This window comes from Gymnodraco acuticeps, unplaced genomic scaffold, assembly GCF_902827175.1.
Source record: "Gymnodraco acuticeps unplaced genomic scaffold, fGymAcu1.1, whole genome shotgun sequence".
NCBI classification, from domain to species: Eukaryota; Metazoa; Chordata; class Actinopteri; order Perciformes; family Bathydraconidae; genus Gymnodraco; species Gymnodraco acuticeps.
Window position 1 is genome coordinate 378,682 of NW_022990191.1, and position 26,146 is coordinate 404,827.

The window sequence follows — 26,146 nt, forward strand, 5'->3', positions numbered from 1 at the left end:
CAGCAACCAAGCTACAATCATGATTTTATATGATGTATCACCGCAATGTATAAGTATACAGCAGTAAAATGCAACAAACACATGAATGCAATAGCAAGCTACAAACATGCATACAGTCCCCTCCAAAACTATTGGAACAGCGAGGCCAACTGCTTTATTTGAGCTGTACACTGAAAACAATTAGGTTTGACATCAGAAGATGAATATGAGACAAAAGGTCAGTATTTCAGCTTTTTACTCCAGGTATTTAGATCTAGATCTGTTAAACAACTGAGAAGAAAGCATCTTTTGTTTAAACCCACCCATTTTTCATGTGAGCAAAAGTATTGGAACATGTTACTGACAGGTGTTTTTTGTTGCCCAGGTGTGTCCTGCTACATTGATTATTCAAACACTAAAATGCACTGCATGTCTACTCTCAGTTTGAGCTTTGGGTTTTGCCTGTGCAGACTGCATTTATAGTTACAACGGTGTAACCAACATGAAGACTAGAGAGCTGCCTATGGGAGAAAAGCAAGCCATTTTGAAACTGAGAGAAGATGGAAAATCCATCAGAGCCGTTGGCCATAGCCAGTACAACCATTTAGAATGTCCTGAAGAAGAAAGAAAGCACTGGTGTACTGAGCATCAGACTTCAAACTGGTCGACCAAGGAAAACATCAGCCGCTGATGACAGAAACATTGTGAGAACTGTAAAGAAACATCACCAACAACCTCCAGAGGGCAGGAGCGAAGGTGTCACAATTGTGGAGTCTATTTTTATATAACATTACAAGATTGATTCTTATTATTTGCTTATTGTGTTCATAAGATTGCTATGACTATAAAATAAATAGACCCAATCACTAATCCCAGGTCACACACAGTCATATGAGAGTTTAAGCTTGCAATAATGTAGCCAGGTGCAAGGCACTGTAGAAACAATGAGTTATTGAGGCTATATGGCCTTGGCCGCCTGGGTTAGCTCCACGCCCACGCATAGCTGGGAATCAGTATAACCAAGATTCCACTTTTCTGCAGAAGCTTCAGCAAAACAAATGATTGGGATAGCGACAGAGTAGGGAGGGACTTCCACAGGCCGATTGCTGATTGGAAGGTCGTGTTGCCAAGAGACTGCCACTGCTAAGTCTGTGCACCAACCAGAGAGGCCAAAGTCTAAACCACGGCCCTCCCCTTCTAGTCTTGACCAATCATAAATGTATGGGCAACGCCCTGTGTAATAAAAATGTATGCACCTATGCACGCACGAGGTTCGGGGCTCCTGTCCGGAAAAATAGTGGTTACAGATTACAGATTTGCTACCTGTAATTTCTATGACGTGACGGAGTCCTTGGCCAAGTGATAAATATATTTGGCTCTCTCATAATAAATAGTTACATTTAGAAGTCGTCTGTCTTTCCTGGAATTTTGAACACAACACAATCCACCGTTAACAGAAGACTTTGGGAACAAAAGTACATAGGCTACACCAGAAGATGCAAACCACTCATTAACAATAATAATATGAAGGCCAGATTTGAATTAGCTAAAAAGTACAGAGACGAGGCTCAACAGTTCTGGGACAAAGTTGTATGGACTGACGAGTCAAAGATGAACCTTTACCAAAGTGATGGAAGGCCAACGTGTGGAGAAAGAAAGGATCTGCTCATGATCCCAAACACACATCTCATCTGTGAAACACGGTGGAGGTGATGTCATGGCTTGGGCTTGCATGGCTTCTTCTGGACGGGCTCATTGATCTTCATTGATGATGCAACACATGATGGCAGCAGCTAAATGAACTCAGAAGTCTTCAGAAACATGTTGTCGGCCAATTTAAAGAGAGATGCAACCAAACTGATCGGGAGATCCTTCATCGTGCAGCCAGACAACGACCAAAACACACTGCCAAAACCACCAAGGAGTTTATCAGGGAAAGAAGTGGAAGGTCTGGCCAAGTCAATCTCCAGACTACAACCCTGTTGAGCGTGCATTGTACCTGCTGAAGAGGAGAGTGAAGGGAGAACCCCCCGAAACAAACAGCAGCTGAAAGAGGCAGCGGTGAAAGCCTGGAAGAGCATCACAAAGAAGAAGAATGCAAACGTGTGGTGATGTCAAAGGGTCGCAGGCTTGATGCAGTTATTGCAAGCAACGGATTTGCAACTAAATACTAAGTATTATTACTTTAAGTCTCTGTTCCAATACTTTTGCTCACATGAAAAATGGGTGGGTTTAAACAAAAGATGCTTTCTTCTCAGTTGTTTAACAGATCTAGATGTAAATATCTGAAATACTGACCTAATTGTTTTCAGTGTACAGCTCAAATAAAGCAGTCGGCCTCGCTGTTCCAACAGCTTTGGAGGAGACTGTATGTGGAGAGGGACATATAGATATGTGTGTGTTGATACTGTGGTTGCAACTGCATCTACACATGACAACATATCAATGATGACAAAAACACATTTCCCAATAATTAGTTGAGTTTTAATCATTTTCCAACTATTACACAAAAATATTGGTTGATTTAAATATTCTACTCCACTTATTCACATTATTGTTTCCTTTTTTGTTTAACTTTGTATTGAACATTCTATTTCTTTGAAACCATGTCAGATTCCTTCTATTACTTCCAGTTCTCAGATTTTCACCAAGACCACGGATTACTCTGAAATCAAAGAGACTATTATTTATTCAGCATAACCAATATATCACAAATGCAGTCATGAATCTTTTTTTGTAAAAATAAATACATAAATACATTACTAATAATAAAATCAGGAGTTAAAGCGGAGTACCTTAAAGTGCATTCAATGTTCCACAGACTTCCCCTCTAATAGTGTTCAAGTGCATTTAAGTAAGAGGCACACAAGGCACTCGTGGGTCTGCAGCTTCAGTCAGAGAGCAGGTCAAATGAAGCACTTGTATTCACTTCGTACAAGAGAAAATGGAAATGTCTTCAGCCGACAAGCTGGTGAAATATTCAAATGCCACGAGCTAAGACATTTTTTCCTGATGACTCATTTGAAACCTGTATAGAGGGGGCCTGCTTCAAAAGAAAACATATGATAACTGATATTTTGTACAGGAATAAGGAAGAATGGAGGTGTGTCCCATGAGTACACACCCATAGGAGTGACACTAAACTCAACATTTGATACTGCTACTTCTTAAAAATACAGAATGTGCAGTGTCAACTTAATCTCACAATGTTTCCCTTAACAGTACAAATGCTGCATGTCCTCCCCTTCCTGTCTCTCCTGTTCTGGACTGAATAATAAGCATGTCCTCCCCTTCCTGTCTCTCCTGTTCTGGACTGAATAATAAGGTCAAAAAGCACAAAATATAATCCTAAAAACATGCTGTCCAGAGTATCATTGTTAAACAAAGGAAGTCACATCATGATGAGACATGTTGCTGCTTTCCTGCTGGCTCACATCTCACTCCCTAAAACAACTGACTGAATGGACCTGAATGGATTTAAAGCAACTAAAGGAGCAGTGGACCTTGGAAAACAAAAAGGAAATGTTATGTTCCATAAACAACGTTATGGTCCTGATTCAATCTTGTGTGTGTATGAATGACTAAACTACAGCTACTGTATCGTTGTCCTTGTGGCTGCAGCAAGCGGCCAACTCAGAGAGCCTGAGAGCACACGTGATATGAAAGAAAAACATGAACGGTGTTTGTGATGTGCTGTGGCAGAGCCCTTTAAGACAAAGATTCTTCCTTCACTCTGAGCAGGAGCTCCTGACATATCATTAGCAAGTTGCTGGTACCCCAGTAAACTACTGCCATGAATGTCATGTAAACATTTGTCCCCTGAATTGCGCAAGATAATTGTAGTTAAAAGAGCAACTACAATGAGTTGCTTCAATCGAGTCTTCATCAACCTCTCTGCCTTCAGGTTCTCATTCACATCACCTTTATCTTTCAAACCCTGATATTTCATAATGGATTTGAATATGTTGAGGGTCAGCTGCATGTTTCTTGGAGGCCAACGCAGCAAATCTTCAGCTCAAAACAAACGCATAAAGCCTCCAGCCTCTGCCCCTCCTCACTTTGACTGGACCCCCAGTTGGACCTTGAGGTACTCGTAGACCACATAGCTGATGCTGACTGATGGAATGACCTTCATGAAGTTGGGAGCCAGGCCCCGGTAGAGTCCCAAGGGCCCCTCGGTCTTAATGATGTGTCTGAACAGGGTGCTCATGGTCATTTGAGGGCCCCCTTCCTGGGTAGCTGAGGAAAACAGAGGGAGACAGGCTGATCCAACACATGTTGACTCCTGAAACACCACAGATGCTCCAACCTGGACCTTTAAGTACAACTCCCCAGAATTGTAACTGAAGTAAAGTTCTGGAGTAAAACTACTTAGTTACCTTCTACCTGTGAATATTTTCAACTTTACATTTAGAACTGTATTCTTATTTTAGTTCTAGCTCTTATATCTTTCATTACCATTAGCATATTTTGGAATCTACTTGCACCTGCAAAATGTTTTGCACTCGTACATGCACTAGCTACTGTTACCTCATACTGTGGGTAGGATTCATAAAGCCCTACTTTCCATGTATTAGCATTTTTAAGACTTTTGGAAAATTGATATAAGAAACTTATGTCCAGCTCTAGTAAGAAAGATTTAAGAAACTAAAATGTTGTAGCAATAGGTACAGTCCTTACAGAAAAGTACTGACTAATAAGAATAATGGATGGGGCTGTTCCTGAACCTGATCATATCTTTATACATTTTTAACAGACAGCAGCTGTCAGTGTTGTAAGAATAACCCATATCCTTTACTTAAGTAAAAGTACAAAATTAGTATTATCAACTAAATGCATTATATCAACAGTAAAAGTACTTTTTATGCAGAATAGATCTTAGTACTTTGTTATAATAATAGTAATTATATTATAATGTTTTTATACTTTCAAGAGCATTTAAGTATTGTAGTTTGTCGTTGTGGACCAAATGTTGACACGTGAAATACTGCGTAGATTAGTAGTACCGTATTGCATTATGCCATATTAGCATGTACAAAGTACATGCTAATTCTTTGTACAAAGTAACTAGTAAATGTTTATAGTAAAAAGTGCAATATTTTCCTCTGAAATGTAGCATAGTAAAAGTATAAAGTGGCATTAAAATTAAATACGCAAGTACAGTACAAATGTGTACAAAAAAGTACTTAAGTACAATACTTGGGTAAATATACTTGTTTACCTTCCACCACTGTGTACATTACAGGAGAGTTCTGCAGGGACTGACCTTGTGCCTGCATCCGAGTGCGGACCAGGGCCAGGGGGTAGCTGGACAGCTGGCCACAGGTGCAGGAGGTGGTGCCGCAGGCCAGCAGCACGAACACCCCCGGGTCAGCGCTGTCTGTGGCGAAGCGCTGCAGCCAGTAATTCTTCAGAGTCTGCAGAGGGGAGGACAGCTGTCACTTTCAACCACACAACAAAGAGAAGGTATCATCACCATCACCCCAGCAACAAACTGTTGTGCCTGCTCCCGTTGGCAGGCAGTACCGCAGCATCCGGACACAATCCACCAGACTCAGGGACAGTTGTAGCCCACAGGCCATCAGAAGGACAACCACCACACACCTCATAGACTGCCAGGTCGATGCCAGCGTAGGGGATGATGCCCAGCATGTTGGGGACGTAGCCCTTGTAGAAAGCAGCCGCCCCCTCCTTCCGAAAGATATGTTTGGCACAATGCACGATGCCCGAGTACTGGCCCGTCGTCCTCAGAGCTAAGCGTGTCTTCAGGACCTGAGCGAGTGGACAGAGAGGGTCGTCAGGCCTTCTGACAGGTGAAGGAAAACACCACTTTGTCCAACAAACATAGACTATTATATATATATGCCGTGCATTATCTGTCACATTTAAATAGCTTGGGTGTTATGAACCTCATTTACATAAATGACTTGCTCACACTTTGTGCATAACTGGAGGTCTGTGAGTCTGCGTGTGAAGATCTGATTCCTCCAGAAAGGAGGTCACAGTACAGTTTCACATGATGGTTTCAAGGCTAAAAGTTCGAATGGGCAGTCAGTCGCAATACAAAAATAATCCACTTTCTGCATACAAAAAAAAAACACCAGTTGCTACAAAACAGTGAGAAAATGAATAGAATTCTTTTGTTAGCGAGGTCTCTCTGGTAAAGGCATTAGTGATCCTGGTCTCTAACCTCCATGGGGTAGATGCTGCTCTGAGCGATGGCTCCAGCCAGAGAGCCGGCCACCAGCCGCTCCGCAATGCCCAGCGTCTCCTGGTTACTTCCCATCAATCGTTTAATCTGACGGACAGGAATGTTTATGTCATGCAACAGCACAAAATGTGAGGGAAATAAAACTCTTATTGGGGTCATTGCTGTATTGGGGCAAACCTGTTCGTAGGCCATGAACTTAATAGCAGACTCGGGGGCTATTTTAAGGACGTTGATGCCGTTGCCTCGCCACAGTGACCTCACACCTCCCTCTCGGATCATCTGCATGAAGCCTCCAGAGATACGCATGCTGTTGCTCTTGGAGGAGTGAACCTGGAGCCCAGTAGAGGAAACACAGTCCACTTGTTTTCACACTGTGACCACTCAATATCTTCCGTTTGTTTAGTAAAGTCATCAGTGTGTTATGCTTCACCTGCATGAGTACTTTGAGCCTGTCCAGTGGTGCAGTACAGGTTCGAGACACAGCGCCCGCTCCACCTCCAGCCACTAGATGTCGCCACAACATTCCTGTTTTCTTCTCTTCCGCTGTGAACTCATCAGGGACCAACACACTCTCACCAACATCAAAGATCTGAGGGGGGAGCAGAGTATAAAGGTGTTAGTGTATACCATACTCATACCATCAAACACAGACGCTGCTATTTCTGTCAAACTGATATTGAGATACAATATTAGTTTGATGTAGTGCACGGCACGCATCAGCAGAGGTAAGTCTCTACTGGGGGGACATGCAACTGAGCTGCATGTCTGGGGGTCCCCGCACAGGACTAGTCAAAGAGAAACATGCCTCTGGGTTAAGTGCTGATGATAAAGGGGAGACAGCCAACGTGAGCAAAGCTTTGTGGTCACATGATTTTATTTACCAGTCTGGCACCACCCCTTACACATCCTCTCTGATCAGCACACTGATGTGCCGGTGCGGTGTGATACAGTTCAAACTGCTGTATGAATATGTCTGTGGTATGGGGTTATGTTATCCTCCATTGGGCTTAACAAAGGATTCAGTGTTATCATTATTAGAATTCATTATAAAATTCCAGAAGGTGAAACAAGGTTGATTATCTGCTCCGTTCAAAGCTAAATATTGTTCATGGGGTTAATTATTACTTTCTGTGGGTGGTAGGTTGAGGAGGACATATCTCAGGGTAAGCAAGCTAATACAATTAGCATCTATTAGTGCCCGTTTATTTATGTTTCTATAGTATTTTTATAATTTCTAACGTGACATCCTGGAGACATATTGACTTCTTGCTCTTCTCATGCATTGCTCACACTTATTTATCAGTATATTTCAGTAGGAGGGATGAGATTTGACTCATAATGTTGGTTTTGAAGCAGAGTGTGTACCGTGGAGTGTTTCCAGTAGAGGATGATCTCAGGAATGTTGTCTGCTGGATGGAGGAGGTGATAATCCCGCCACTCATTCCAGTTAATAGTCATTGTGCCATTTTTGTCCATACTGGGGAGGAACATAAAACAGTTTTATGAATCTGACAGTTTTAGAGAGTAGAACGAACAAAGATGGCAGTCTGCTCACATGCACTGTTACTTCTCCAAAGTTGTGATACTGTGACCCAAAGAGAAGAACAAACATCTATGAGTTCAAGTGCATTCTGTTGTTGCAGGATGCTTTGCTTGCACTCTGTGCACTGTATTAACACAGCATTTCTTAGTTGTTCCATTGTGTTCATTGGTCATTCTGAAATAGCTAAATAAATTGCAGTAACTGAATTAGACTGACTGATTAGCACTGACGATTAACACTATAGAAGCTACTTACTACAAGATAGGGGCCCAGATATGACCCCTCCATATTCTGAGAGCACCCAAAGAGAAGAACAGACAGACAAGGGGACAGACAGGAGGTGGTTAGAGGGATTGGACAAGGATCACACTGAGACAGTTGCTGCTAATGAATAGAATATTAGAAGTTTACAAGGAGTAGAAAAGAACAGCAGCCGAGTTAAAACGTAATGATTAGTTAAAGAGAGACATAACAAAGAAACACACACACACACTGAATGAACAGAAGTGTGAATCCAAGATGTGTATTAGAGGTGGATCACAGCGTTTCTCTCACCTTCTGAGGATCTTCTCAGACTGTTCCTCAGAGATGATCACCCCCAGGTCACGCAGAGACTGCATGATTTCTTGCGAGTCAATCCGGCCTACATCACAAAAATAAGTCTAGAGGTTAGACTTGAAGCTCTGCTCCTCTTGTGCAATACTTCATTACGCAATACTTAACCATCCTGTGACACAGTGTGATCATGTATTTGTCCTATCTGTTTTTAACACACATTCTAAGAAGATTCCTTACCATCGTTCTTCTTGTCGAGACTCTTGAAGACCAGCCGGAGTTTCTTCTCGTGGTCTCTGAGATAATGGACAAACTCTTCAAAGTCTAACTGTCCGTCCAGGTCCTTGTCTCCTGCTTTCACTATTTTCTGTAAGGAGAGAATAGAAGCTTTTGAGGGGCTGATTCTCAGTAGTGCTTGTTGCATTAGCTGTACATACAGTGACTGTAAAGGATATTAGCCGATTCCTCCATAGCTTTGTGGACAGTGACAAACAGAAGGTCAGAGTGGAAGCTTCCACCATCTCCTGTCATCTGTGCAATGTTGACGCAGCCTGCAGTTCAGACCACTTTACAGCTATCACACATTTCAGCTTATCTGTACTCTAAGACCGTCCCTGCCATGTTCTGCCTGCTAAAGCAACTGGAAGGATTTCTACAAGGATTAACAGTGAGCTGGAGCATGAATACACACAGACAGGTAATGGCTACCCGAGGGAAGGAACAGCTGGACGAGCAGACCAAAGTGGTACTCTACATGTTGCTATATTCCACAGAATCCACCTGAGCAATACTTTCCCAAATCATTAGTGCTGTTAGCCAGGAGGAAAAACGGACTAAGCAGAAAACAAACAACCATGTGCACAACTAACTCACAGGATGGAGACGAGTCCATTGGTCTAGCTTACATTGTATGGCAGCACTCTTGATAGCTATTGACTGTACATGTGTCTTTAGAGTAACCATATGTTATCACAGTACAACACGACACCTTTTACTGGCAAAGCCCCAATCCTTAACAAATAGTCAAACTCACTGTGGTCTCAGTTAGATGCTGGGACATACAGACACATGAGGTTTCCTCCACTGTGTAACTGTAGGTTGAAGGACTACAATAAAGAAAGATTGTTTTCTCTTTGTGGCATATTCCTGAAAAGCATCATCAGAGCACAGATGGAACTACACTACACTAAATGAAAAGCAGCCATACTGATTGTATCATGTTCAATTGTATGATGCACATTTCAACAGCCCTAATCAAATCTATCAAATGCTGATAGGTATACCAATAGGCACTATATTTATCTTGCTAAAGCATAAGCTGTCTAAACATCTAAATGTTCCAGCTAGCAGTCGAAAGTATTCCGCTGTGTATTGACTGCTCTAATGTGGTACCTATTGCAGCTTCAGTAGAGCTGTTCGGTTAAGAGTGTTTGCACTTTGTACTTTCCAGGTGTAGATGTCTGAGTACAGAGCAATGTGTTTCTGGAAAATAGCCTTTAGCTCAGTGAGCTGGGTAAACAGAGACCAACAGCACTGAGATCAGCAGCTCTGGGAGGCTGTACTTGGGAACAGCGTTGCTCTGAAATGTCACATCCAGGAGATGTCGAGAAATCTCACAGTACAATTTAAAACTCTGTCCTAATGTTAGTGATGGATAAAAAGGTCAGAAGTCCAGTCTCCTGCTTTATCCTACCTGTTGAAGAACCGTAGGAGGTGCCACAAGGATATATACGGTGTTCTTCTTTGGACTTTCAGTCCTGCTGATTTCTTTACTGTCGAAGGAGGGCACAGTATGTTCCTCTCTGCAGTTCCCAGTGGCCTCTGTCTCTTTCTCCCCTGGCAACTGAGGATCAGCAGGCTGACACTGCGTCCTGCCAAAAAGCCTCTGGCACAGGAAAGTAAGCATCCCCTCCATCATACTCAAGCTGGGACTAACTGTGTCTCACAGCAACAAAACTTCACTGTGTACTGCTGGCTGAAATCAAAGACATGCAATGGCAGAAAGGTGTGGAAAGGTCAGCTGAGGACAGCGTGGGACTGAGTTCTCCTCTTTCTTCCACCTCACTGGTCCAGCTCAGTGTCTCATCTTCTTACTGGATCTTTTCTCATTACATCACTCAGTTGACAGACAGCCAGGCTCAGGTCGATAGACGTAAATAAAAAACCAGCAGGATAAAAACTAAATTCTCATATCCAGCTCTTGCTGTGTTACTTCTGAGGAATGACCCAGAATTTCGAACTGCAAGTACTTCTTGTTGGATTGATGAATTATTTTGAGCAGCACCAGCAGTCAGGATTTGCCATTTGGCCGGCTTCACTAGCAGCAGCCAAAGAAATGCAGTAAAGAGAACCTGCAGAAACCTGCATCCTCACTGCAGCTGAGCCCGACCAATCACTGCAGCCCATACTAGCAGGTTCAATCGTCAAGCCGTGGAATGAGCCTCTCAGCCAATGGAGAAAAGGATTGCTGCATGGAAATTAATTCATGCCATCAATCTTTAACCAGAGAAGAAGGAGTGGGCGGAGTGAGAGCAGGGTTTCCCCTCAGTAGCCCCTCCCTCACAGCAGAAAATCTGCTGACTGATGCCTCCCTCCCTCATCCTCCTCCTGAGTCATTGCAGGCTCACAGTCAGCAACCAGCAGGCGAACCCATCCACCCGACATCAGAGCTCAGCCATATTTGAACACGTACAGGGTTCCTCCCGCTGTGAAAACTACAGTATTTTCTTAAATTGCTCAAGACTTCCAGCTGCTGTCTGCAGGTCTGTTTCATTGACTGCACTGCCAGTAGAGCACACTGATCCCAGGAGGAATTGGTTATTGACAGAAAGAAACTCTCTCTGTCAATAACCTCTCAAGGATCTCTCTTATATGTCCAGCAAAAAAACTATGCAGGTCTCGATACTGCAACCAGGCTCTACCTCTTCTACATTTCAGTTTCCAATTATTTATTTTTTTATCAAATTCTACAACCAAAACCAGCCATGTGTTGATCTAGAAAAACCTTTAGGCAATTGGAGAGGTTGAACACTTTTCCCTGTTTTAGTTTGAATAATTAAAAAGTAACAATTTGGTTTTTGGACTAAATTCTGTTGTCTATGATACACTAAAGATGTATGCAAACCCCTCAAGTATATTAAGTCCTTAAAATGTCACTTTCACAGATCTACTCTTGGTTGTCTCTCACGACTCAGCTTTAGTCCAAAACCTAAAAAACAATAGCTGCTTTTACTGTCATTGAGTCATTGATAAAGCGCTATAATAAATGTAAGGAATTATTATTATTATTACTGTTGGTAGAGGTATTATAAGCCTATGTACTAGCAAATCAAACTATCAAACAATCAACAAGGTTTTGCTTTGGAGTTTGATTTGATCCATATTTAGAAGGATAGCTCAAATATCTTTGATGTCCAAAGAGCACACACTTTATTTTTTTAAACCAGGGGAGAATTTCTCTTAGCATTTTTTTGATTCAGTGAATTATTCAAACTTGGAAGAGGTCATTTGAGACTTTTTGTGACTATTTGTATTAACCAGTAAACGACCCACTGCTCAATCTATGTCTTTTATCAAAATGCCCAGTTGTCCTACAGGTCTTTGAGAGCAGCCCTCTGTAGTGGGGGGTGCTGCCGTCTGTGGTTCACTGACTGCTGGCAGTGAGTAGCATTAGATTATCAATGAGGAGGAGGCCTGCAGATTGTGCCTCATGGAGAAAGGTATTTGATCTCTTTTTGAACTTAGCCTCCAATCAACCTGTATGACAGGAAGAGGAAGGGTTATATGCACTACACTACCATTACATTACATGTAAGGCTTTAGACATTGGACGCTCCAAAGATCACATTCTTGTAATTGTCATCACTGATCTCACGATCTATGCATGAACTCTGTAAACCGTGAACACAATTTATATTTGACCTTCACATGATCACTTGTGTTAAATTACATACAGAGCCCATTGAAGAATAATTCATTTGTACTGAGGTAAGTAATGAAAACACAGTTAATTGTACAAATATGGCGATGGAAAGTTCAATAGGAACGCTAGAAGATGTGAAACAGTAGTCAGATAATCATTTCTGGTAAAAAACAAATGTTTACCAGGGTTCCTACAGTTTAAGGCCACGGACATATATGCGCAAAATTGTCATTCTTTTCCAATTCATTTCCTTTCCAAGCCAGTGAAGGGACAAAAAACATTTGCCTCTAGTGAAGTCAATTCACATTCACAATTTATCATTACATAGCTTAATAGTTGGCTGCTATATTTATGCTCTGAAATTTGAATTGAGAACCTTTTTTGTAACATAAAACATGACAATGTTGTCCATTGAAAAAGTTAGAAGATCTACTTAAAATGTTGGCATAATTGGCTTGGAACCATAATTCTGAATATCTTTTGCACTGCATTCATCAAGTATTATGTCTTCTTATCAAGTGTTGTGGTAGAAATGATTACATTACATTACATTGCATTTAGCTGACGCTTTTATCCAAAGCGACTTACAATAAGTGCGTTCGTCCAACAAAATACAACTTGAAGAAAACAGAATCATATAAGTACATCAGGTTTCATAGAGCAAAAACATTTCAAGTGCTACTCAACTGGCTTTAGGTAAGCCAGTCCTTTATTAGTATATAAGTGCTTTGTTAATAGTTCTAACGCTCGAAGTGGAGTCGAAAGAGATGAGTTTTCAGTCTGCGCCGGAAGGTGTGTAAGCTATCTGCTGTCCTGATGTCAATGGGGAGCTCATTCCACCATCTTGGAGCCAGGACAGCAAACCCACGTGTTTTTGCTGATGGGAACTTGGGTCCCCCTCGCAGCGAGGGCGCAGCGAGTCGTTTGGCTGATGCAGAGCGTAGTGCACGTGCTGGGGTGTACGGTTTAACCATGTCCTGGATGTAGGAAGGGCCAGATCCATTCGCAGCACGGTAAGCAAGTACCAGTGTCTTGAAGTGGATTCTAGCAGTTACCGGAAGCCAGTGAAGGCAGCGGAGGAGCGGAGTGGTGTGGGAGAATTTAGGAAGGTTGAAGACCAGACGAGCCGCTGCATTCTGGGTGAGCTGCAGAGGTCGGATGGCACATGCAGGTAGACCAGCCAGGAGGGAGTTGCAGTAGTCTAGGCGTGAGATGACGAGAGCCTGGACCAGAACCTGAGTGGCTTTCTGAGTCAGCTGGGGACGTATCTTCCTGATGTTGTAAAGCGTGTATCTGCAGCAACGGGTTGTAGCAGCGATGTTTGCAGTGAAGGACAGGTTGTTATCTAGGGTCACACCCAGATTCCTTGCAGTCTGAGGAATGATGCTATTCAAACAAAGTCAATCTACTCAATAAGTTGTCTTTGAGTATTCATTACGAATAAACAAACTTTCTCAGAAAGGACTCAAGATCACAGAGTACATGAACTTGACAAGAGTCTGGAAGTCAGAGCAAACAGTGCTGGGTCTGTGAATTCTGCATCTGATTGGCGGCCCTCCCTCCCTTAAAGCAGAACTCCTAACACCAGTCCCAGACAGTAACCTTGAATATCTCACCATTCTATGTTGTATGAAGCTGTGTTAGGAAACCAATCCCAAGGTATTAACCAGTGTGTCATAGCCTAAAAATGTCAAATTCATCCATTGAAAGTAAAATAAAGTTTATACAGTTGAAAGTGTAGGTGCAGATAGAGTTTGAACAGTTGTAGTTCTCCTCCTACACTGAGGCAAGCAAAATGAAAACAAGGTCCAAATACTAACAATTCTTCATTATAGGTAGAAAGGCAGGATTATACAAACAAGGGTATACTACGGTTATACTACGGGTCTGTGACTACACTCAGTTAGTGTCTGTTCATTGGTAGGAATGTGTGACGTAATTAAAAAAGTGATTTCAGCTATGTAATGGATATCATTATGTCTCTATAATAATCAGTTCAGGGCACAAACAAGGGACAACCTCTTATACCTAATAGCATGGTTGCCATGGTTGCCTGGTTGCCCTTCTGTTTATTCTCTGCGGTGGATTTAGCAACATGTAGTTCATGTAGTTCTCCATGTCCACTTGTTGCTGATGGTTGTGGTAGAGGAGCAGCAGAGGTGGGGAGAGGCAGGGCTCTGTTTCTCTTTTTCTCCCTCCCCGAGGCGAGCGTGTGCTCCTGCTGTAAAAGGCAGGTGCACTGCACCCACAGCCACTAACTCTGAGCCTGGCTCCCGAGCAGGACGTTCTCCCCGGTACTCCACCAGCAGATGAAAAACACCCACCTCTCCGCCTCTTCCAAGGGACGAGGGAACCGTGCGGGGGGGTCTGCTGGAGGCTCCTGCTGGATGCACTGTCCTGCGAGATACCTGGCTCGAAACACTCAGAACACTGTTATTGTTGTTGGCGAAACACATCAGCAATGACGGGTGGGTGACGCGGGGATGAGCAGGAGAGGTGGGGAGAGGCGGGGCTATGGCGTATAGGGCGTACACACGGAGCCGGTTGGCCCCCCAGAGCGTTCCGTCCGCAGATCTACCCACCGTTTCCGCAGTTCCGTTACGGCCTTGTGTTAACGAACCGTCCATACGATAGAGCAGTGGTTCTCAAACCTTTTTCAATAATGTACCCCCTTTGAAAGAAAAATGTCAGCCAAGTACCCCCTGATCAGCGCAAAAACTATTTGTTAGGGACAAGAAGCTTATATAAAGAGGTACAGTACAGCGCTGCACCATCAGTGTCTGATTCATTAAAACAACAACATTGTAACTGAGAAACACTTAAATGCTACATTTCAAATGTTTACAATCCATCACTAAATTCATGGCAAACCAATTTTAACATCAATAACACTAAGACGACATTAGTTGCATTGAACTGATGTTTTTAATAAGTTGTACTTACAATATAGTGAAACATGGGCTTGTGCTTCACTGAGGATCTTTGTCATTCTGACAGGGAGGCAAACTGCAGTTATTACACTTCGCGTTTTGAAATATGTGTAACTCTGTTCATATAAAACCCACACTGCTCAAACTTCCTTACTTTTCCTAAAATGTGTATAATCATTTATTTTGGGGCGTGGGGAATGAAGAGAAAAAGATATAGTAGCATTTTATGAGCATGGGATTTTGACCCCTCATATGCATAATGCTGCGCTATACTTTGCGGCCACACGCCGTTGCCAAGCAACGCTTATTATTTATGTCCTTTGATAAGCAGGCAGTCATATCATTAACTAGAACTAGCTATCTGATAGATTTGGAGATAAACGCGAGTGAAGTATAACCGGACGCGAGAGAGAGATCAGATCAGCTGCTGCTGCTGACGGAGAACACGCAGCTCTGCATGATCACAGCTCCGCTGCTGTGACGGACCGTTGAGCGGAGCAAAATACACTAAGAGTTAGACCTAACACACTTAGCTAGCTTATCTACTCTGGAACAAGCTAAACTAGTTATAAATATATGTATTCTTTACTGTCGAGTCACTTATTACAGGTTCAGCGAGCTGCATGAGCCTGACCAGCTGTCAAGAGAGGGAGAGGAAAAGAGAGCGCCCCGTTTATTTTTCCCATTTTATTATCCAGAATTACGGTAAACTTTTGAATAAAGTAGTATCTACTATTAGTAGTTTGTTTAAATGCATTAATTACGTTTTATTTTTTAGTACTCCCTGGGGTCCGCGTACCCCCATTTGAGAACCACTGCGATAGAGAACTGAAGCGGATACAACCCGTTCCGTCTCCGTGTAAACGTGACCTAAGAGCAGTACAAGTCTTGTTTCCCTTTTTCCAAGGTTGTCAGTAGCCGCTTTCACACCGCAGGACTTGCCGTACTTTAGTGCCGGCACTAAAGTACCACGGCACTAAAGTACCACGGCACTAAAGTACCACGGCACTAAAGTACCACGGCACTGAATCCGCCAGGGGGCTAGTGCCAATCACATTCACACCGCAGTACTTTCCCTGAGGCAAGATTACGCTGACGTCACTTCGTCTTCTTCTTCTCTGGGTTTACTCGCAGGCCGCAAAACCACTTTACGGCGAGTACAAAAAAAAACGAGAGAAGAAGAACTACACGGGGGAGGGGGTATAAACAGGGGCGGATCTAGACAAATATTCATGGGGTGGCAAGAGGGTGGCAGGAGATTTTGAGGGGTGGCATCCCCTGACAGAAGTATATGCTGATTTAAATCGCAATCATATCAATCAATTAGGGGTGTAACGGTACACGTACCTGTACTGAAATTATTCGGTACGGGCCCTTCGGTTCGGTACACGTGTGTACCGAACGAATATAGCGTTAAACGTAAAAAATTGAGAACATTAACAACTTTCTGGAAGTAATCTATATCATAGAGCGACCAAGTCATTTCATTGGACGAGAGGCATACTATGAGAGCTGGTCACAGGGATGCGTTCAAATGTAGTCAGTAATTTGAGGAACTGTCGAAATGGCGAACGCAGATAAAGTTGAGCTGAAAATCCTCCAGCATCATTGAAGTCTCCGGTTTGGGAACATTTTGATTTCGCAGTTACGTACAAGGATGAAGGACAAAGACAGGTGGACCGAACCAAAGCTGTTTGTCGGCATTGTTCAACTAACATTGGTTACGCGGCTGGCAATACATCACACTCATTTGAAAAGGCATCACCCGAATGTGAATATCACCGGTACCAAAAGAAAAAAGACTGAAGTGCAAACCCAACTCCCACTAGCATTTAAGCCTCCACCACTCGCAAAGAGTTCAGACCGAGCCAAAGCTATTACAAACGCCAAATATCCTTATGTTGCCATGTTAGCAAAGTGCTACCTGGCTGTATCTGCTGCCACTGTCCCTAGAGAGGGTGTTATCCACAGCAGGAGACATTGTTATTGCCAGCAGATCTGCCCTTTCGGCAAGCAATGTGGACAAGTTCATCTTTCTTTAAACAACATGAAAATACAATGACAAGCAAGTCCTAATGTCAAGCTGGCTGCTTAGGTACTAGTACAGTTCAAATACAGATTATTTCAGTTCATCGAAATGCTGCACCTTAATGTTTATTTTACTATATTTTGTATTTATTTGAATACATTAGTCACAGTTTAATAATAATTTAAAAAAAAATATTTAATGTTTTGTGATAATTTTTTCTGCTGTACCGAAAACGTACCGAACCGAACCGTGACCTAAAAACTGAGGTATGTACCGAACCGAAATGTTTGTGAACCGTTACACCCCTACAATCAATGTTAACTTGGAAAGCCACAATATTAATATTTTAACTCAATCACATAGGTGATATTATTGTGGCACATCAGTAAAGCCTTACAAGGTGGCAGACGTAATTTAATGAATTTTAACTGAACAATAACTGAATGAGTTGGTTTCACTCTTAGACCAGCAGGGGTACCAAATCTATGCAGACTGCTGCAATAAGTATATTAATTAACTGTCTCATTGATGTTTGTCTGAATGAATATGATACTATTAACAATCATATTATTCCTATCAGCTGTCAATCACTGTTAATAAATAATAATAATAGATTTAATTTGTTAGTGTTTTTACAGGTGCTCAAAGACGCTTTACAGATATAGTGAAGAACTGTTATGATTCACATATTCATTTATTATTGAATAAACTATATTTTTTGGAGGAGTTAATGATGAATGTTCATCAAGATGCTTGCTCACCCTCCTTCAAATTTGAAAAACAAGTAATTATATCATTATTGATATACAGTTACAACCTTGACTTTACATCAGAAAGAACAAACATTAAAGAAGTGACTAACTGCATCAGTTAGGGTTAAAAAACGTGTATTCAGCTAAAACATAAACATCGCTGCAGTTATGATCCAGTGGAAGGTCCTTACCTACTGGCCTAGTTAAATCAAAGTGGTTACTTTCTGTTGGCTGGGCAGTGTAGTTTTACACACCGTCTTATTTTACTTTCTCAGGACTTAAAACTGTTTTTTGGGGGCAGACCTCCACAAATAAAAACAAATATATACACGCATACAATGTCATCATCTTAACAGTTTGTTATTCTCATCGAGTCATCCGTGAGCAGAGCATCAAGTTGGCATGCCTATTACAGCTGAATGCGGCGATTACTATTTTGTTCAGCAAAACGCCTCACAAACTTATTAAGATCAACAGCTGTAGTGCGTTTTGATTCAATGCTGAGTGCAGCCACACTGACAGTCTCTTCTCTGTCATTGTAGACCGCAACTACCTCATTCCTTCAGTGCTTGGGTCCGAAAGGCTTCTCGTTTTGCGCCGTCCCCCCGTTCAAGTGAATTCGCCACCAATCATATTTCCACTCTCGCGCCAGGACCGGGGGAGGGGTTACATGACGTGCATATTGTGCTGCATTCACTTGCACTCGGACATTAGAGACTTTCTCTCATAAATGTCCGATGAGCCACAACTTTTCTTTCAAAACAAAGATGCCAACTGGGGTGGCAGCTGGGGTGGCAAGGCTATTGTTTAGGGTGGCAGTTGCCACCCCATGCCACCCCGGTAGATCCGCCCCTGGGTATAAAGCCCACCCGCTGTATGAGGCGTTTGTTTACTTTCCGACCTCAGACATGATGGAGTTCATAAGGGTAATTTACAAATCAAATACCCCATTATAACAATGGACTTTATCTTTATGTATTTATTATATATGACCTCCACGGGCTGATTTTGGAAAAGGACATTAACCCTTGTTTGGTGTTTTTCCCTTATTTATCTCAAACAAATGACATGATAAATGACTTGTGTTTATGTGTGTAAGACTTGTGTTTCTGCCCCTGCCATTGCTGCACAAGGTTGCAACATTGTAGATAAACTCAACCACCGACACCTGTCTGCTCTCACATTCTTCTATTCTGCACATTTGGGGTGGGACACAATAAATAAAGCTTCGCCAGTTTGTTTGTTTTATTGCACAGTCAAGACATAACAATAACGGCATCACGCTGTTCCAGGTGTGTCGTATGCATGTACATTGAAGTTAAATAAAAGTGTGAAATGTAAAATAAAGTGTAAGTAGTTTCAAAACAATGTAAAAGTGGCAATATATCAGCAGACACACCTTAGTGCATGTTAGGTGTCAGTATTAAAAAACAGTGGCAATATATATATATATATAATAACAATAGAAAATCGTTACCACTCTTATTATTGTGGTCTTTAATTTTGTTATAGTCCTGCCTGAGTTTCTTTATTTTTACCCGGCATCCGTGTGCACTGTGCACGATTCCCAGCTCAAGTAGCTTTTGCGAACATCGCTCAAAACATTTGGAGTTGGGAACTGCTTTCTGTAGAAGCTGCTGCATCCCGTCCTCAGAGTAAATTGCCAGAAGCGCCGACACTTCCTCATCATTCCACCACTCCGGTGTTGTAGTACGTGTGGTCATAACTGCTTTAAAGTACAAAAAACCTACTCGCTCAGGTGTGGATGTGGTTTTGTAGCGAGGAAAAAAATGGCTGCCTAACAAAAAAATTCAGAGTCTAACGGGGCGTGGTTTGCAATTCGCCCAGCCAATAGAAATAGAATAGAAATTGGCACTCTTTTATCACCAGGTTCGTACCACCTCTCTAGCAGGGACTGAAAATGGCCAAAATAGTTCCCGGCACTGAGTAGTCCCGGCGGTGTGAACTCGACATTATTGGTACTAACGGAACTAAAGAACCAAAGTACCAGGGAAAGTCCTGCGGTGTGAATGCGGCTAGTGATACAATTATGTTTCTCTCAATTTATGAGGTTTTGACTCACAAGTGTCGACTTTAATGCATATTCTGATAAAAGTGTTTTGTACTGTTTTTCCAGTACTCCCTTTATCTTCATTAGGCAAGATGCTTAGTTATACTGGAGAAGAGTTTCACTGACACAGTTGCCCCTTTCACACCAGTGCTTTTTCAGCTCCGGCTCGGAGCTGGAGCCTGAAAAGTGCCGGTTTTTCCTGTTCACACCGCAGCGGCGCCGGCTCTTAGCTCCGGAATCCGGTTCACTTCCAGCTCCAAAAAATTGTCTGTCTAGAGGCAAGAGCTTCGGAGCTAAGAGGTGGCGTCGCTTACGTCGAGGCGTGCAGGAAACTAAACCCACCTCCCCTGAACATGGGTCGACTGTCATGCCTGCCTACAAGCAGTAGTGCTTATAAACACACTTTATAAAGTCAGGCAACACTAACCAGGCTTCGTGTGATTCTGTTTATTTGTACCTTACTTTGACCATCCGTTCATTGTTATTGATCATTGTGGAGAGAGGCAGACGTGTTGTTTTGTATTATAGCAGCTATCGGATGGAATCAATACATGGGCTACACAGGTTGTCGTGTCCGACTATCACAAGTAGAATCATAATAAAAATACGCCGGTAAAATGTGCCTGTAGAAAACGGTTTATGCCACAATAGGATAGCAATAGCAAGTAGTCAGTTTAGCTTTGGTTGCTATGCTAACATCACCCATTTTATACCAGAGAAACTTTCATAACAGCGTTGTGATGCCAAACAGCGTCAATTCAGACTGACACACATTCACTTAGCACAGTGGTTCTCAAACTTTTTCTGTCATTCCCCACTTTGAACAGGTGGGCCTTTTCAAGCCCCACCTGTTCCTCATCGCTCCAATAAAATGGTAGGCCAAGCTTAAAATTGTCAAATGTATCGTTCTATAACAGGGGTCTCCAACTTTTTTTAGGATGAGGGCTACTTTAAAAAACTAAAACAAGTCGTGAGCTACTTTTACTCCTCTTTTTAGTTTTTTTGCAGTGTATATATTTAGCACATTTTAACATTATTATATGCTACCTTTAACCTTTGTGTGTTGTTTGGGTCTGTGGGACCCATTTTCAGTGTTTACTAAAATAAAATATATGCAATTTAATTATTTTAACCTGCTTTATTTGGTGGTGGACGTCACATCCTCTAGGCAGGGTCCGGGGGCATGCACCCCCAGGAAGATTTTTTTTAAATGTTGAAGTTAAATGCATCAATCTGGTGCACTTTGAGCTAGGGCTGCTCAATTAAATCGTATTTTAATCGCAATTACGATTTTGGCTTGCAACGATTATGAAAACAACATAATCGAAATAAAACGATTTTTATTTTTTTTAAATAGGTTTTTCAGTTGAATTATACTTAAAGTTCAGGGTAATCAACTGTTAAAAACATACTTTTCAAATTATTTTCTTCAATAAATTGATGTTTTCAAAGTAAATGGTTAATCGTTTTTTTAAATCGTGATATCAATTATTGACCCAAATAATCGAGATTATGATTTTTGCCATAATCGAGCAGCCTTACTTTGAGTCCAACATGAATTTATGGATACAGCTCTCAACACTCAGATGAAAGGGAGCTGTATACTTTTCAATAATCCAAACATCTTTAGAATATGATCACAACAAATCATTTATGTTACCTAGTTAGCATTCTTTCTTTTTATTTATGCATATTTGACTAATCCCTCCCCTTTTAAACTTTGTACTGTCCTATAGTACACATTGGAATGATTTCTTACTTTAGTTTTTACAACTTTATTAAATAGATAAAGGTGTGCTCTCTCTCTTGCTCTCTCGCTCCACATTGCTTTTCTTCCCGACTGCAACGCTGTTGTGAGTGTCTGTGAGAGCGTTTCACATGTGTGTATGAGAGATTTTTACCAGTGGCGAGCCTGTCTCTGAGGGCCTAAGATATTCTACAAAATAATATTATAAAACATTAAAAAAAAAAAAAAATGTCTTTATATATCTTTTTTAAATATGTTTTTAGTAATATTTGTCATTAGTTTTACAAATAATAACTTGATTAAATTGTATTTATAATAACATTTCCAAAGAAATAAATCCTTTGAATCTGCCTATTCAGTTTCTGTTTGAATGTGAAGGGTTAAATGAAAGAAGCTCCTCTCTGCGAGTCTGTGAAGACAGGAGCTGATTGGACGTCCAGCTATGAATTCACAGAGGGCCCGCTATAGTAACTGAAGAGAGAGTAATGTCAAATGACAGTACAATTGACCAATCATATCTTGCCTCTAAATGGGTGGGCTTTATTATCGCAGACTTTATGACAGGTTCCGCCCGCTGTGAAACGTTTCTTGTTTCCATAGCAACAACTGTCATCAGCGTAAACTCGCCTTCAAAATAAAAGCATGCCAAATTACACTTAAGACATACAACTGCAACGAAAGTAACAAACACAATGCAATATCCTTTTCAATTTCAAAGAACACAAATTGGGTTATTTACAGGTGTTGTTTTGTGTGGTAGAGGGTCGCTTTCATTGATGCGTTTTGCACCCTGGGCGAGCCGTTGTTTTGATATTCCACCAGTGTGAAAAAAAAAATAAGAATTTTATTTTTTTAAATAAAAATAATTTTTTTATTTTGTAATTCGTGACCCACCTATCACATCTCTGCGCCCCACCAGTGGGGCACGCCCCACACTTTGAGAAACGCTGACTTAGGCTAAGGGGAACTGGGGATATGTATCAGCTGCTTGTGTGAGTCGGACAGTGAATACTTTAGAGCGGCCGCAGCAGTGTGAGCTAACCGGGAGCTAACGGAGGAGAATAAACTCCCGTGGAAGAGCAGCCAACACTGCAGCGGTCGGTAAATGCTGCAGAAACACATTAATAAACAATGAACCACGGCACTCTGGAGCAAAGTATAAGGTTGGAGAAGTCGTTATTCAATTTATTCTGGCTTCGTGTGATTAAAAGCAACACGATCATCGACCCGACGCAGTTCCCCGTTGTTGTTGTTGTTGTTGTTGTTGTTGTTGTGAGCGCCGTAATGCCGTTGGGGAGCAAATCAGCGATGTAAACTGTGACGTCATGACGCAGCAGCGGCAGCACCAGTCGGGTGCTGGGCGGTGTGAACAGAGCGGGAGCAGAAAAGGGAAACCGGAGCTGAACCAGAAAAGCTCTAGCTCGGAGCTAGAAAGGGAAAAGCGCTGGTGTGAAAGCCGCATAAATGTCTCTTGGCCTACAAGTGCTACCAACATGTTACTTACTTGTCAAGATGTATTCATAAGTTATTTCCCCCCCCGAAAAGTTATCAACAATGTTGTATTATACTTGACCTTTGTCCGTTTCTAATACTGCTTGGTTTTTGCACTTCCCTGGTGTGTCGTTCTTATTATCTTTGTAGTCTTTGTGATTTCGGTTTTTTATTTCATTTTCAATTAATCTATTCAAGGAAAAAGCAGAGGTTAAAGAAGTACTCTTGTGCTTATGTACTTTTACTTGAGTAATAATTTGAATGCAGAACTTTTCACTTTACTTGTAACAGAGTATTGCTACTCTGGAGTCTGGTTTGAGTAGTATTAGCATGAACATGTACTTAAAAATCTAAAGTAAAAGTACTTACTATGCACATTTACCAAATTCTGAATAATATAGATATATGAAAAATATGTATGATTATAATTATGAATGTAATAATGTGTTTATCATAGCTGGTAAAGGTGGAACTCATTTTAATTACTTTATTTACTGATCTGTAGCTTGTGAATTTGATCAAAGAGTAAAGTTACAAAACTTACATAAGACATCAGTTCTGATTAATTATATTTTATATCAATAATCCATATCCGCAAATTAACTAAAAGGTATTACATACTGTATGATGTAGAAGTAAAATATTTACCTCAGAATTTTAGCAGTGTTGTAAAGTAACTAAGTACATTTACTCAAGTACTGTACATAAGTACAATTTTGAGGTACTTGTACTTTACTTGAGTATTTCCATGTTATGATACTTCCTGACCTAAGATTTCCATCGTCATAACTAGACTGTAGCTATGTTCGTATGCCAACATAAAAAACCTTGAACCTTCTACTCCACTACAGGTAAATGGTGTACTTCTCCTGCTCTACATGTATTTAATACCTTTAGTTACTTCACAGATCTGGATGAATGATGTGAAATATAATCAAGTGTTAAATCAGACTTTAGTTCCACCTGGAGTAAATCCACCAGCTACCCTGCAGTCTACAAAGTCATTCAAACTAGCTGCACCTTTACCAGCTTTGAGAACACTTTCCTGATCAATCATTATAAAACATATCATATATATTATTCTGAAATGGACCAATCTGCACAGTGACTACTTTTACTGTCGCTACTTTCACTATATTTTCATGCTAATACTTTTACTTGAGTAACATTTGCTATGCAGTACTTTTATTTGTAACAGAGTATATTACTACACTATGATACTTCTACTTTTACTAAAGTACAAGATCTGAGTACTTCCACCTCTGAATTTTAGTGGGGTAGAAGTACAAAGTTGCAGACAAGGGAGATTCTCATGTAAAGTACAAGTACCTCTAAATTGTATACTTGAGTACAGTACTCGAGTAAATGTACTTAGTTACTTTACACCACTTGGACGAACAAGTAAGATAGAAGTGTGGACAATGAACAAGGAGACAGTATACACACAAACAGAACAGCCGGTTGAAAGCACTCACCCTGAGCTCATGTTCAGTGCGGTGTACTCCTAACTTCTTCAGCCCAATAGTCAGGTCGTTGACACAGATGCCTCCATCCCCGTTCACATCCAGGACCTGGAACAGAACCTTCAGCCTGTGCTCCTGCTCGGGCCCTCCACACGTGTCACATTGATGCGTTGACTGACCCGGCTCCGAGTGCTGGTCCCCGGCCCCGGGCTGCCGGGGGGCTGTTGAGGGGGGGTCTTCAGTGTGCCCGCCGCCCGGGTCGACCCCTAGGTGGGTGTCGCCTGATTGGCACTGGCAGAATACATCACTGAGCAAGGACGGCATCAACGAACCCTGCTGGTGTATCATAGGTGTCCGGCACGGTCCGCCACGCTTTAACCTCTGTACGGTACTGATAACAGCCGGAGAGCACTGAAGGCCAGCGCTGTGTCTCGAGCTGTGTTTTCGAGCCCTGACTACCACGTCACATATCCCTCCATTTCAGCCTGTTCTGAAAGGAAAAGCTACCAGAAGCCGGTAAGCCTAAAAAACAGACGTTTTACTCCAAACCAATTTGCAGAGTTCCCCTGAGACGAAAAGGGTTAATATCTTCAAGAACACTTTATACATTAGCCGAGTAAGCTGGCCTATTTAGGGTGACGTTAGCCTGAATGTTGACGTTAAAAGCCGGTTAAGGGAGACACGGATCCTGACCTGTCAGCGCCTTACCTTTTATTCATTAAATGACTTCACAGCATTGAGTGTCAGAGTCTATACCGAGCTTGTATATCGCAAAACACGAAGAAATGTTCCTCAATAAAGACCGTTATGAGTAAGATATGTGTTCCGATATTTTAGTCCGTTAACTTGCCGACTGAGAAGAGAAACTGTGGCTCGGGGAGCGAGCTGCGCCAGAAGTCTCGCTGTACAACGCGAGACTACAGCGTGACTTCATCAAAGGGTGCTGGGTGCTGTGGTATTTGACCAGAGACTGCTCTGACTGACAGGCGGCTGATTTCTTCTTTCTAGGAGACCATAGGACCAGTAGTTGTACAGACATAGCCCTTTTGTCAATAATTTGTCACCTCGACTGGAAAACGGAGATGAGCATATTAATGAGAATTTGAGGATTAGAATAGGAAATGAGGATATTGAATGGAATTCTGAAAAACGTATACTGGCGCCATCTTTTGTTTCAGATGTGTAATGTAAACCGAACTTAAAATTCTAGGTAGACTGGAAGCCTATTTAAATTCCTGAGAGAATAGATAAAGTAGTAACAAAACAATCAGGATAAACACTCATCAGATTACTAACGCGAAACCCCTTTCCTTCTCCTAGTACCTTGTTTTAATAGTGGGGGATAATTTCTCTTCAATAGGTTTAAAGAAGGCTGAGAAATCCGATAGCCTATTATAAATTATAACTCCATTCCAGATGGATAACATAATCTTTATGTTGTGGTTGCATAAAT

At 41.7% G+C, this 26,146-nt stretch overlaps 1 protein-coding gene across 2 annotated transcripts; it reads right to left on the reverse strand.

Annotated features, from left to right (window-relative positions):
* Positions 1-2,441: 2,441 nt before the first annotated feature.
* On the reverse strand, positions 2,442-25,613 carry slc25a25b (solute carrier family 25 member 25b). 2 transcript variants are annotated; one of them, XM_034217923.1, is made up of 10 exons: positions 24,706-25,613; positions 8,529-8,655; positions 8,289-8,376; positions 7,556-7,667; positions 6,621-6,779; positions 6,368-6,520; positions 6,170-6,277; positions 5,584-5,751; positions 5,246-5,396; positions 2,442-4,218 (listed from the first exon to the last, which is right to left on the reverse strand). In XM_034217923.1, exons 1-10 carry the CDS (start codon positions 25,039-25,041, stop codon positions 4,034-4,036), a joined length of 1,587 nt encoding a protein of 528 aa, XP_034073814.1. In that variant the 5' UTR covers positions 25,042-25,613; the 3' UTR covers positions 2,442-4,033. The 2 variants fall into 2 exon arrangements, with proteins under 2 accessions (XP_034073814.1, XP_034073815.1); XM_034217924.1 differs by lacking the exon at positions 24,706-25,613 and adding an exon at positions 9,982-11,494.
* Between the last annotated feature and the right edge of the window lie 533 nt (positions 25,614-26,146).